Genomic DNA, 14,260 nt, shown 5'->3' with positions numbered 1-14,260 from the left:
AAAGGAACTTGGGCATTTCAATTTCACTTTGACTCTGCCTTGTACATGGAATTCTGGAATGACTTTATGCTGTTCATCCAAGTTCCATAGAATATGTTTGAACCTAACTTTTAAGCATTGTAAAATTTACAGCAGACATTTGTTGGAAACAATTTATTATTTCCTATGTAATTGCTATAAAAAAGCAAAGATTGTAACTAGGAATGAAAAATAAAAATCTTTGGAAACCAGATTGATTTTATTTCTAAGGCAATATTAAGGTAATGGAGCATGAAAACAATGACTCACAGGTTTCTACCAGAACTGTTTATTTTCTTTAAATCAATTTTACAAATAGAATATTCAAGCATATGATACATAAATTTTGTGTACACTCCAACAATCAAACAAATCCACTGCTTAAGTTAATTCCTTACTTATTCATATGGGTCTACAAAAATGACCCTCACCAAACAGATTCCTGGACATTGCTTAAAAAGAAAAGACATGTTGTCAAAGCTTTTCGTCTTGCACTCATCAGGACAGACGCAAGAATGCCAAATTTCAAAGGCAGCAACAATTTATCCTGCATGCGAAAAGGGTGTTGATTGGTTGGCAAGTCGACTCTGATTGGTTGAGGTGTCATGGAGAATGCACCAGGGAACTATTGTCCCCCAAGCTTTTGTTCAAGTTGACGAGAGTCGACTTGCCAACCAATCAGGACCCTTTTCTCATGCAGGATAAATTGTTGTTCCCTTTGAAATTTGGCATTCTTGCATCTGTCCTGATGAGTGCAAGATTAAAAGCTTCAACAGCATGCCTCTTTTTTCAGCAATTCTCAAGTTCTGTACTACCAAGATTCCTGTACCTTTAAACTAGATGCAGCTGTTGGGAGGCAATATCTGAGGCAAGGAAATAAAAATCAAATCTAAATTCATTAAACATTGATCCATGAGAACAAAAACTTTTCAATCTCTGGATTTATAAACATCTTTCTCTAAATTTTATAGTGCAAATATCAAAAATAGTATGAATTACAAAGCTCAATTTTTATTTTGTTTTTTACAGCACAATTTACACCAATATAAGCTGAAAAGGTTCATTATTTTTACTCTAACTTTAAAAAAAATGCTGAGATGGTATTGACAGTACACTCCACCTATTTTATTTGATACATTTTACATCAGTCTTCCCCACCCAACATCATCCCACCCCGCAACCAGTTTTGTCCCATTTCTTCCTCTACTGTCCGAAAGGCAATGCATCTTTGGATACTCATTGCCCTTCAGTACCGAATCCAAGTAACCATTATTCATGTGTGAACTTTGACAGAGTGTGCTGGCAGCCATGTTTACTATAGGGGGATTGTTGCTGAGACAGATCTGCCCACATGCCAACATGTGCATGTATGTCCACCTAGGGTCACTAGATACCAATTAGCATCAATAACCTGGCCCAATTCATTCTCCTTAACCCAAGAGGTTTAAAGCTAATTGTAGTTGCCCTGCCACCACTCCAGCTGAGATCAGCTAACTCAGTACAGACTCTGGGTTGAATTTGGGACAGTCCTGCTCAGTAAGGCTTATTCACTTCTCAACTTGCTGATCCATCATTGTGGGAGGGAGGCATAGCACATTCTTAATCTAACCTCTTCAAAGAAATCAATCAGCATCCATTGTATTAAGTAAATTGTATAATGAAAGACAGTATAGGACTTACAAGAGGTACGTGCCTAGCTAGAATCCAACTTTGATCCTCTGTAAATAGACTGACTACTTATCTGACAAACATTGAATGTGTTTTAAAATCTAAATCTTAGTAAAAGAGCACAATTGTTCCTGGAGAGAGAGTTATGTGGGCAAGGCGACCTCAATCATAAAGCAGGCGATCTGCATTTATTTTGGCCTTTAGTTTCCAAACCATTTCACCCGATGCACACTTGTTTTTAGAGACACAGGTACAGCAAAATGTTATCACTTAAATATCAGTCTTGTGCACCTACACAGCCACACTTAAGAGGACCCAGATCTGCTGCACTGCAAACGCACCGGATCTTAGTCAATTCTTCTTAACTAGCATCAGTTGTACCTGATTCATTTCTAGCACTTGAGGAAATAAAAGTTGATAGTAATGCCAGTATAACCTCAAAAGAAAGGTAATTGTGAATGGGATATAAATGGAGTACTTTACCTTATGTAGAAAGTCAGTGCAACAAACTTAAATTAGTGAAAGCTCCTCTTATCATTGTTATTGCTTGGTCTTATATTTCAGTTTATAATTAGACACAGATTGGTGTTATTGCACAGTACATTCCATGTGGGAAAAGATCCAGCTTTGGATTGGAACTGTGCACGAATATGAGACAGCACTTAAGTCAAACTACGTAAGATTAAGTAATGGAAACAAAGAATGAAGCACAGTAAAGGTTTTTTTTTAAGTGCCTTTTACTGGGTGGAGGAGGTCTGAGCAATTCTGGACCACGGTGGGGCCATTGTGCAATAATACATTACGCAGTACAGTAGGAGTGGTGGGAGTGGAATACAACCTCCAATTATCCCTGGCTCATTGGTAGCACTCTGGCCTCTGAGTCAGAAGACTGTGGGTTTAAGTTCCATTCTAGAGAACTGAGCATCTGTTCTAGGTTGATGCTCCAGTACAATACTGAGGGAGTGTTAATGTTGGAGGTGCTGTCTTGGATGAAGTGTTAAACTGAGGGCCCTGTCTGCCCCCTATTGTGGACATTGTGGTACAGTGGTTTGCACCGCAGCCTCACAGCTCCAGTGACCCGGGTTCAATTCTGGATCCTGCCTGTGCGGAGTTTGCAAGTTTTCCCTGTGACCGCATGGGTTTCCGCCGGGTGCTCCGGTTTCCTCCCACCGCCAAAGACTTGCAGGTTGATAGGTAGATTGGCCATTGTAAATTGCCCCTAGTGTAGGTAGGTGGTAGGAGAATCGTGGGGATGTGATAGGGAATATGGGATTAATGTAGGATTAGTATAAATGGGTGATTGTTGGTCGGCACAGACTCGGTGGGCCGAAGGGCCTGTTTCAGTGCTGTATCTCTAAATAAATAAATAAATAAAAAGTCCCATGGAACTATATGAAGAGGAGCAGGAGAGTTTCCCCTGGTGTCCTGGCCAATATTTATCACTCAATCAACATAATTAAAACAGATTATGTGATCTTTATCACATTGCTGTTTGTGGGAGTTTGTTGTGCGCAAATTGGCTGCTGCACTTCCTACATTACAACAGTGACCACACTTCAGAAAGTACTTCATTGGCTGTAAAGTGCTTTTGGACATCTTGAGGCTGTGAAAGATCCAATAGAAATGCAAGTCTTTTTCTTTTTACCTCATAATTCTCCACATGATGAATACCTGATCTCAGCTGGGTCACCTGGGGGAGGCATCAATTGGAGAAGATACACATCATAGTGACGGGTTCACAGCAGTGCTGATGTGAGGAGGGAGTGGGATGGTTTTCAGTCAGGGAATAGAAAATGACATTTTTTTTTTAGCGCATCTTCACTCTATTCCCTTGCAGAATAGTATGAAGTAGTGGAAGGATTTTCGGGCTGATTAATAGTCTGATATTCCTTCCATGCTCTGTACCGATCGTTATATCAGATGATAGAGCTGTTAGTCCTATATGTTGGGAGGGCTCCCACAACCCAGTTCATGGGACTGGGAGAAAGGAAAAGAGAGGAACAGGCAAAGGGAACATAAAATGAAATTAAAATCGCAAATCAGTAGAGCAGCAATGATTTATTTCTGATGTAAGCTACTCAACATTTATCTGCCATACGTAAAAATAGGCAATTTATTGCCGCCTACTTGTTAAAGACATAATATCAACAACAGAAGGGGAAAGATTACATTCTGATGATCGGGACCAACACTCCAGATTTAACAAAAAAAAACTTTCTAATTCCAAGAATAAAGTTCCAAACAATCTTAAAAACATGTTAACTTATCACTTGGATCATTAGCATAAACCACAGGATTATACAGAATGGAGTACCAACCATTTACTTAAATATATTTATGTTTCTTCCTTCACTGGGTCTATCTCCTGCAACAAGCATCTCATTTGCTGTTTCTGTGCCTCTTCTGACCAAACTAATAAGTTTCCTCTGGCTGCCCTACCTATGCACACCATTTAACACATTTATTTCCTGTCCTTTTATCTTATTTTCCCCAACCCTTTTCAAATTCCTCCTGTCTGTCATCCAACATTCTAGTCCATGTCCAATATGATTTCGATAATGAGGATTCCTGTCCAATGTGAACAGTAGAGCAACTTAGCCCACAGTTAATGAGTTAGAAGTATCATAATCCACAATGGTCTCAGAACGCAAATGCCCAAACCTACTCTTAAATTAATGAGTTCAAGTAGAACAATTTTATTTTTCAGAAAGAGCTAACATTAAAAAGTCTATTTAGTTGAAGCCACACAATATAATCAGATAAAAGAACTGATTTTGACGGTTTATTGAAAAAAGTAACTATTTCTGAATTGAACCTCAGAACTACATCACTTGATATTTAGCTTTCCAACAGGTCAACCAAATTTCTTCTTGTAGCTTATGAACAGTAAAAAAAAATGTGCTATACATTCAGTTCTGTATATCAGCTTGAAGAAAACACTGTTCACAACTCTCCACCTATTTTAACTGCATATTAAAAACTGTATTAGGTTTATGTTTTGGCATTTTGAAGGTTATACAGCAGGCTTGAATATATGATTGAAACAAAATATTTAATATCAAGTTCCATAATTTAACTGCAGCAGGGACATCACAATTGATTAATAAATCATGGCTTAGGGCATTATTCCAGGGATGGAAAGGAGGTAGTAATTCTCCGAAAGGGTGTTGCCATCATCATTAATTCCACATGGGAGACAGGGGGCTAAGTGAAGATCAGGCACAATACCCAGATGGCGGGAGAATCAAAGCTTACTGCACACTTCCTACTGAATAATTTCAAGAAGCATTGGCAGGGGACTGATAGCAGACACAGGGTAACCCCAAAAAAACCTGAAAAAGGACTTGCACACACAAATAAATATCAATTTGAGAGTTAACAAATCTAATAATGTTCTCCCTTTACTGCATAGCAAACTGGTAAAGCAACAGAATAGGACACAACAAAGCCTTTTAATTTTACTAAAAAACTTAAATGAATTTCACCATAACCGATTAAACAAACACAACAGAGGATAACTGAAAGACTGAGCTAAAATAAAAGTCATTTTACTGATATTTGGGGTTGTAGTCTTCTCTACCAAGATTAGGAGTATTCTGGAAAAGGGTGGTCAATCATCCCTGTTAATTGTTAACAAATACCTACCGCACTAATTAAGATAAATGACTCAATCAAAAAAATGAAATGTTCAACTTATTCTTTGCATTAAGTTTTGAACACAGTCACAGAGTGAGGACTGCAGTTTCTTGTGTTTATTTTTGCTGTAGTTGACTATCATGTTCCAATACTGTGCAATAATTGCTCAATATTGAAAAAGAAATTGTCATTTCATTTCAGTCACCATTCATAGCAACGTTTCTCTGTATTTACAAAGATACCACCACTCCATATTACTGACCTTAAGAAAGAGAACCATTTGCAAAGAATTGCAAACCATTCACTGGATTCACATGAATACATTATCTCAAGTATGCAATGCTTTCTCAGATAACAATGGATGGATAAGTAATTTTAGTATAACCAGAGGAATCTGTGCAAAAGATATTTTTCCAAACCGTACTACAATTTAAAATGCGATATTCAGCTAAACTCTCTCAACTTAAATCAGTAATTATTCCAGAGAATGACTATATACAGAATCCATAAAAGCAATTATATAAAGGGCTTTGTCTTAGTTTAAAATTGCAGTTATGATTTTAAGTGGAGAACGATCTGAGGACTTGGCAAAGACTCTACACAAATGCCAAACCTAACCCAACATTTACTTCCACTACTAACTTTAGACAGTTGATGTATAACCATCGTTATTTTGATTTATTGCTCTATTAATAGCTGTAGATGTAAATGCCAAGTCTGTTTTATTTTAAGTGCAAATTTAATTTTAAAAACTATTATAAAAGCAAGATATAGCATGAAATCACAGAATACAGCTGAAATAACTTTAAGCCACAATTTTGATTACTAAATACCACAGATTTATGATGTGCAATCATAGAAAATGCATTAGCTGGGTGACTAGCAAAATTGGCTTCCATAACATGCCAGGCCACATATTAAAGGCTTCGCTATTATTAGGCTTGAAATCAGACATCTTTGGTTTGACTTGACTGGTTAACAGTTTCCATTTGCGCTTTGACAGACCATCACAAACACTTCTCCACCATGTCCGCTGTATTTTGCTGCAAAGAATTTACTTTTGTTTCAGTTCCCACAGGCACCTTTGAAGACAAAACATTACAATTAGTTGCTAGACTTGTACTTTTCATCTTCCTTAAAAGATGACTAAGGTCAATTCATAAACCCCATGGCAGTATCGGCCTTGAATTCCTTCAAAGCCTCAGATACTTTTGCTATTCTATGGCTCAACCACAGGACTTTTTTCTTTCCCCCAGGTTCTTCTTTTCAATGCCACTGGCTTCAACACATCCTCCTCGAGCCAGCAAGGTGGGACTGAGTCCAGGCTAGTGAGAAATTCTCCACAACAGCTGCCATTGCATTCTACAACTCACCATCAGGAAGCATAATACACATGAGTAAAGCAATTTTATTTTCATTGTTCCACATTTATCTCACTAGCCCTAAGGCACCGTCAGGAATTAAATGCCCTCTATTTTGGTTGAAAGCTAAGCACTTGAAAATGTGCATTTTTGGACTATCTTATTTTTTAGTTTTTTTTTTAAAAGGCTCTTGTCCAACTTCTCCCATGGATGCAGTCTCTTTTTTTATTTAAAAAAAATTTTTTTTTTTTTTTAAGAGATCCAGCACTGAAACAGGCCCTTCGGCCCACCGAGTCTGTGCCGACCATCAACCACCCATTTATACTAATCCTACACTAATCCCATATTCCTATCACATCCCCATCTGTCCCTATATTCTCCGACCACCTACCTATACTAGGGGCAATTTATAATGGCCAATTTACCTATCAACCTGCAAGTCTTTCGGTGGTGGGAGGAAACCGGAGTACCCGGCGAAAACCCACGCAGACACAGGGAGAACTTGCAAACTCCACACAGGCAGTACCCAGAACTGAACCCGGGTCGCTGGAGCTGTGAGGCTGCGGTGCTAACCACTGCACCACTGTGGTCAGTTGGTGTCTCGCCCTACTTAATGATGGAATATTAATATTGATAAGTTGGTTATTGTATTCAACTTCACCAAAAATCAAACTTATAACATTGAGATGTGGAACAAGACTTGAACTATTTCACATTATTCAAATTCTGGACCAATTCTTAATGGAAAAGGATACTCTGCTATGGAGGGGACTGGGTATAATTTCAACACAAAGTGCTTCTACGTCCTTGCCATTTTATTTATCCCACCATAGAAAAATTATGGCACAGAAGGAGGCCATTCAGCCCATCGTGTCTGTGCTGGCCATAGACTGGCCGCCCAATCTAATTCCACCTTCCAGCGCCTGGTCCATAGCCTTGCCGGTTACAGGACTTCATGTGCATGTCCAGGTACCTTTTAAAAGAATTGAGTGTTTCTGCCTCCAACATTCCTGGCAGTGAATTCCAGACACCCACCACTCTCCGAGTGAAAACGTTTTTCATGATGTCCCCTCTGATCCTTCTACCAATCACCTTAAATCTGTGCCCCCTAGTAATTGACCTCTCTGCTAAGGGAAACAGGTCCTTCCTCTATCTGGGCCCCTCATAATTTTGTACACCTCAATTAAGTCACCCCTCAGCCTCCTCTGTTCTAAGGAAAACAACCCTAGCATATCCAATCTTTTCTCATAGCTGCAACTTTCGTGCCCTGGCAACTTTCTTGTAATTCTCCTCTGTACACTCTCCAGAGCAATTATGTCCTTTCTGCAATGCGGTGACCAGAACTGTACGCAATACTCCAGCTGTGGCCTAACCAGCGCTTTATACAGTTCCAGCATTACATCCCTGCTTTTGAACTCTATACCTCAGCCAATAAAGGAAAGCATTCCATGTGCCTTCTTTGCCACTCTACCTACCTGTCCTGCCACCTTCAGGGACCTGTGGACATGCACCCCAAGGTCTCTCACTTCCTCTACCACTTTTCCGCCCACTCAACCAAATCACTGATATCTTTCTGTAGTCTACGGCCATCCTCTTCACTATCAACTACACGGCCAATTTTTGTGTCATGAGCAAATTTCCCAATTATGCCTCCCACATTTAAGTCCAAATCATTAATATATACCACAAACAGCAAGGGACCCAACACTGAATCCTGTGGAACGCTATTGGAAACAGCTTTCAATTCGCAAAAACATTTGTCGACTACTACCCTTTGTTTCCTGTCACTGAGCCAATTCTGGATCCAACCTGCCACATTCCCCTGTATCCCATGGGCTTTCATTTTACTGACCAGTCTGCCATGTGGGACCTTGTCAAATGCCTTACTAAAATCCATGTAGAAATCCATCCATTCCTGTTTGGATAGTAGACCAATTTACTTGAAACGTTAACTGTTTCTCTCTCCACAGATGCTGCCAAAGCTGAACATTTGCCACGTCTTCTGTTTTTATTTCAGATTTGCAGCATCAGTATTTTGCTTCTGTTCGCTGAACTAATGTCAGCCATGAGCTGAATCATGCAGCACTTGCATTGACTCGGTATCACTATTCTTGTTGCTGTATGCTGACCAAAAGCACTCCATCGTATTAAAATAAACCTCTATAGCAGCTAGAACACAGCAGTAGTATCATACCTCATTTTCTGAAGGAGGCACAACTCTTGGCTCTCCTGCCGTCTCATCAACTGCCCTGTCCTCCAGTTCTTCATCCTCTTCATCTTTTGCAATGAAATGTCGCCTCCTATACTCTCGCCTGGTGACAGAATCCAGGAGTGGTACTGACTGCGGAAGGTCCTGAAACATTCATCATGCTATATCTTTTATAAAGGTTAAAATGTATCTGCTTTCCCTTGTAGCCAAAAATGTTTTATATGAGACATTTGGCACAAGAGTGCATTGTATCAAAGTTCCAGTGAGGGCGATGTGCTATTTCTGACAGTCTTGGGCATATTCTTGTTGGTGGGGGGGGGGGGTGGGTGGGGGGGGGGTGGTGCGAGGAAGTGGGGTAGGGAGCTGTTGGTGATGTGATGGTACTGCACTGACTCGATCAGGTGCAGAGAGATGGCAGCAGTGCTTGTCCTCGTCATTAACATAGAGGAATACTAATCTCCACGACTCTGGGGATTACAAGCCACTGTCATTGGAGTTATTCAGAATTTTAACATCTGTACATTATATTGATTTCAGTTTCACAAGTATCCAAATTTGGGCTTTCAAGATTCAATGCTAAAGCTCAAATTTTGAATCAGTAATCGTGTAATTTTTGAGAGTTTCTTCAATGCACTTCACTTTTACCATAACTATAAAAACTGGCAGATTTCCCTCAATAATATTTTTAAAAATCAATGTATGTTTTAAAACTTTAAAACTACCTCATGGATAATAAGAACCTAATCTGACAGGTCTCAACTTATTGCCAGGTGTTGGATTCAAATAGACTGTGGTTCAAATTTTTTTGAAAAAATGACAGACTAATTTTAGCCGTAGTAAAGCCCTTCTGACTTCACCTGTCATCAATTCCTCTATGGTGCTAGACAAAGAGCAGCAAATCATCCATTAAGTAAAAGCATGTCCGAAAGAGGGCAAATTGGAGAACTGTAGGAAGAGTATTATGTACACACACACATATATATTAGTTGCTATGTTTTCTGATACCATCATTTGCTAATGCACAAGCACACCTGCCCATGGCTCCTCTTGACAAGGCTATTAAGCAATTTCCATTTCACTTAAATCTCTCTTTAAGGAGAAGGCAATGGTGGCACCAAGGAGTTTCATAAAACAGATGGATACTGCCCCACTAGAGACGTGAATGTGTGCTTTGGTAAATGGTCTAGAATTGGTAGAATAGCTAGAAAGGGATATTGCATTACTTTTAATGGTTTGAGTCCCTTAGTAACTTCCCTTTGTTGACTTAAAATTGTTTTGAAGCAAATAAAGAACCTGGGTCGAAGCTGTATTGTGGCTTGAGCTGAAGGAGGTATTCAACTCTGCAAGAAAACCAAAACTTTATCCCCAGCTTTTGAGTTAATGTAAAATGTAAATCAACTAATTAATTTGGTTCTTTTGGATTGATCTTGGGACCACTTTTTCTACACCTGTTTCGCTTTTTAATCATGGAGCTTACGCTGGAAGTCAGAGTGTCTGTCATTTAAGCATCAAGTAAAGACACTCTAATCAGAAAGACTCCTTACAGAGGATTTGGTGTTAATGACAAACCTTACTAAGACTGCCTGTAACGATATATCTTAGCAAATTGTGCAACAATATTAACAAAGCAAACACTTCTGGTGGAAGTCAGCCACTGGTAATATCCCATGCTAAGATCTTGAAACTAAACTTTAGCATAAACTGAAGTGACTGCAGTGGCAATAAGCCTCCACTGAAATGTCAAAACGACAACACATTCTTCAAACAAAGTCAATGGTGATGACTTTAAAAGTTGCTCATTTGAAACTCAGATTTACACATTTTGAAATCTTTTACAAAGATGATAACTTGCATAAAATTACATAGAATATACAGCACAGAAACATGCCATTCGGCCCATCAGTCCATGCCGGTGTTTATGCTCCACTCGAGCCTCCTCCCATCCTTCCTCATCGAACTCCAACAGTACAACCCTCTAATCCCTTCTCCCTCACATGTTCATCTAGCTTCCCCTTAAATGCATCTGTATTATTAGCCTCAACTACTCCCTGTGGCAGCGAGTTCCATATGCTCACCACTCTCTGGATAAAGAGTTTCTTCTGAATTCCAGGTTTGATTTCTTGGTGACTACCTTATATCGATGGTCTCTAGTTTTGCTCTTCCCCACAAGTGGAAATATACTCACTGTGCCTGTTCCAGCAAAACCTTTCATAATTTTAAAAGACCTATATTAGATCAACCCCTCAGCCTTCTCTTTACAAGAGAAAAGAGACCCAGCCTGTTCATCTTTCCTGAAAAGTATAACCTCTCAGTTTTGGTACCATCCTTGCAAGTCCTTTTTGCACCCTCTCCATTGCCTCCATATCCTTTCCACAATATAGCACCCAGAACTGCACAGCAAGTGTGGTCTAACCAAGGTTCAATACAAGCTTAGCATAACAAAGAACAAAGAACAGTACAGCACAGGAACAGGCCATTCGGCCCTCCGAGCCTGCGCCGATCTTGATGCCTGCCTAAACTAAAACCTTCTGCACTTCCGGGGTCCGTATCCCTCTATTCCCATCCTATTCATGTATTTGTCAAGATGCCTCTTAAACGTCTCTATGGTACCTGCTTCCACCACCTTCCCCGGCAACAAGTTCCAGGCACTCACCACCCTCTGTGTAAAGAACTTGCCTCACACATCCCCTCTAAACTTTGCCCCTCTCACCTTAAACCTATGTCCCCTAGTAACTGACTCTTCCACCCTGGGAAAAAGCTTCTGACTATCCACTCTATCCATGCCACTCATAACTTTGTAAACCTCTATCATGTCGCACCTCCACCTCCGTCGTTCCAGTGAAAACAACCCGAGTTTATCCAACCTCTCCTCATAGCTAATGCCCTCCAGACCAGGCAACATCCTGGTAAACCTCTTCTGTACCCTCTCCAAAGCCTCCACATCCTTCTGGTAGTGTGGCGACCAGAATTGCACACAATATTCTAAGTGTGGCCTAACTAAAGTTCTGTACAGCTGCAGCATGACTTGCCAATTTTTATACTCTATGCCCCGACCGATGAAGGCAAGCATGCCGTATGCCTTCTTGACTACCTTATCCACCTGCGTTGCCACTTTCAGTGACCTGTGGACCTGTACGCCCAAATCTCTCTGCCTGTCAATACTCCTTAGGGTTCTGCCATTTACTGTATACTTCCCACCTGTATTAGACCTTCCAAAATGCATTACCTCACATTTGTCCGGATTAAACTCCATCTGCCATTTCTCCAACCTATCTATATCCTGCTGTATCCTCTGACAATCCTCAACACTATCCGCAACTCCACTAACCTTTGTGTCGTCCGCAAACTTACGAATCAGACCAGCTACATTTTCCTCCAAATCATTTATATATACTACAAACAGCAAAGGTCCCAGCACTGATCCCTGCGGAACACCACTAGTCACATCCCTCCATTCAGAAAAGCACCCTTCCACTGCTACCCTCTGTCTTCTATGACAGAGCCAGTTCTGTATCCATCTTGCCAGCTCCCCTCTGATCCCGTGTGACTTCACCTTTTGTACCAGTCTGCCATGAGGGACCTTGTCAAAGGCTTTACTGAAGTCCATATAGATAACATCCACTGCCCTTCCTTCATCAATCACCTTCGCCACTTCCTCAAAAAACTCGATCAAATTAGTGAGACACGACCTCCCCTTCACAAAACCATGCTGCCTCTTGCTAATAAGTCCATTTGTTTCCAAATGGGAGTAAATCCTGTCCCGAAGAATCCTCTCTAATAATTTACCGACCACTGACGTAAGGCTCACCGGCCTATAATTTCCTGGATTATCCTAGCTACCCTTCTTAAACAAAGGAACAGCATTGGCTATTCTCCAGTCCTCTGGGACCTCACCTGTAGCCAATGAGGATGCAAAGATTTCTGTCAAGGCCCCAGCAATTTCTTCCCTTGCCTCCCTCAGTATTCTGGGGTAGATCCCATCAGGCCCTGGGGACTTTTCTACCTTAATGCTTTGCAAGACACCCAACACCACCTCCTTTTTGATAATGAGATGACTGAGACTATCTACACTCCCTTCCCTAGTACTCATTTAGTACCTTGCCCATTTCCTCTGGCTCCACACATAGATTCCCTTCTCTGTCCTTGAGTGGGCCAACCCTTTCCCTGGTTACCCTCTTGCTCTTTATATACGTATAAAAAGCCTTGGGATTTTCCTTAATCCTGTTGCCAATGACTTCTCATAACCCCTTTTAGCCCTCCTGACTCCTTGCTTAAGTTCTTTCCTACTGTCTTTATATTCCTCAAGGGATTCGTCTGTTCCTAGCCTTCCAGCCCTTACGAATGCTTCCTTTTTCTTTTTGACGAGGCTCACAATATCTCACGTCATCCAAGGTTCCTGAAACTTGCCAAACTTATCTTTTTCCTCACAGGAACATGCTGGTCCTGGATTCTAATTAACTGGCGTTTGAAAGACTCTCACATGTCAGATGTTGATTTACCCTCAAATAGCCGCCCCCAATCTAAATTCTTCAGTTCCTGCCTAATATTGTTACAATTAGCCTTCCCCGAATTTAGCACCTTCACCCGAGGACTACTCTTATCCTTATCCACAAGTACCTTAAAACTAATGGAATTATGGCCACTGTTCCCGAAATGGTCACTGTTCCCGAAATGCTCCCCTACTGAAACTTCGACCACCTGGCCGGGCTCATTCCCCAATACCAGGTCCAGTATGGCCCCATCCCTAGTTGGACTATCTACGTATTGTTTCAAGAAGCCCTCCTGGATGCTCCTTACAAATTCTGCCCCATCGAAGCCCCTAGCACTAAGCAAGTCCCAGTCAATATAGGGGAAGTTAAAATCACCCACCACAACAACCCTGTTACCTTTACATCTTTCCAAAATCTGTCTATATATCTGCTCCTCTACCTCCCGCTGGCTGTTGGGAGGTCTGTAGTAAACCCCCAACATCATGACTGCACCCTTCCTATTCCTGAGCTCCACCCATATTGCCTTGCTGCATGACCCCTCCGAGGTGTCCTCCCGCAGTACAGCTGTGATATTCTCCTTAGCCAGTAATGCAACTCCCCCACCCCTTTTACATCCCCCTCTATCCCGCCTGAAGCTTCTAAATCCTGGAACATTTAGCTGCCAATCCTGTCCTTCCCTCAACCAAGTCTCTAATAGCAACAACATCATAGTACCAAGTACTAATCCAAGCTCTCAGTTCATCTGCCTTACCTGTTATACTTCTCGCATTGAAACAAATGCACTTCAGACCACCAGTCCCGATGTGCTCCGCAACATCTCCCTGCCTGCTCTTCCTCTTAGTCTTACTGGCCTTATTTACTAGTTCCCCCTCATTTAT

At 40.9% G+C, this 14,260-nt stretch overlaps 1 protein-coding gene across 1 annotated transcript in view; it reads right to left on the bottom strand.

Annotated features, from left to right (window-relative positions):
* Window positions 1–302: 302 nt before the first annotated feature.
* c37h1orf174 (chromosome 37 C1orf174 homolog) overlaps window positions 303–14,260 on the bottom strand; it is a 41,518-nt gene continuing 27,560 nt past the window's right edge. Inside the window, exons 4-5 of the mRNA XM_068017518.1 lie at window positions 8,878–9,036; window positions 303–6,404 (exon numbers count right to left, since the gene is read on the bottom strand). Of these exons, the coding sequence (XP_067873619.1) occupies window positions 6,330–6,404; window positions 8,878–9,036 (234 nt within the window). The 3' untranslated portion in view covers window positions 303–6,329. The remainder of the gene's footprint in view (window positions 6,405–8,877; window positions 9,037–14,260) is intronic.

Source organism: Heterodontus francisci, chromosome 37, assembly GCF_036365525.1.
Source record: "Heterodontus francisci isolate sHetFra1 chromosome 37, sHetFra1.hap1, whole genome shotgun sequence".
NCBI lineage: Eukaryota > Metazoa > Chordata > Chondrichthyes > Heterodontiformes > Heterodontidae > Heterodontus > Heterodontus francisci.
Note: the sequence above shows the minus strand (reverse complement) of the source record. Positions and strands in the feature narration are given on the sequence as shown.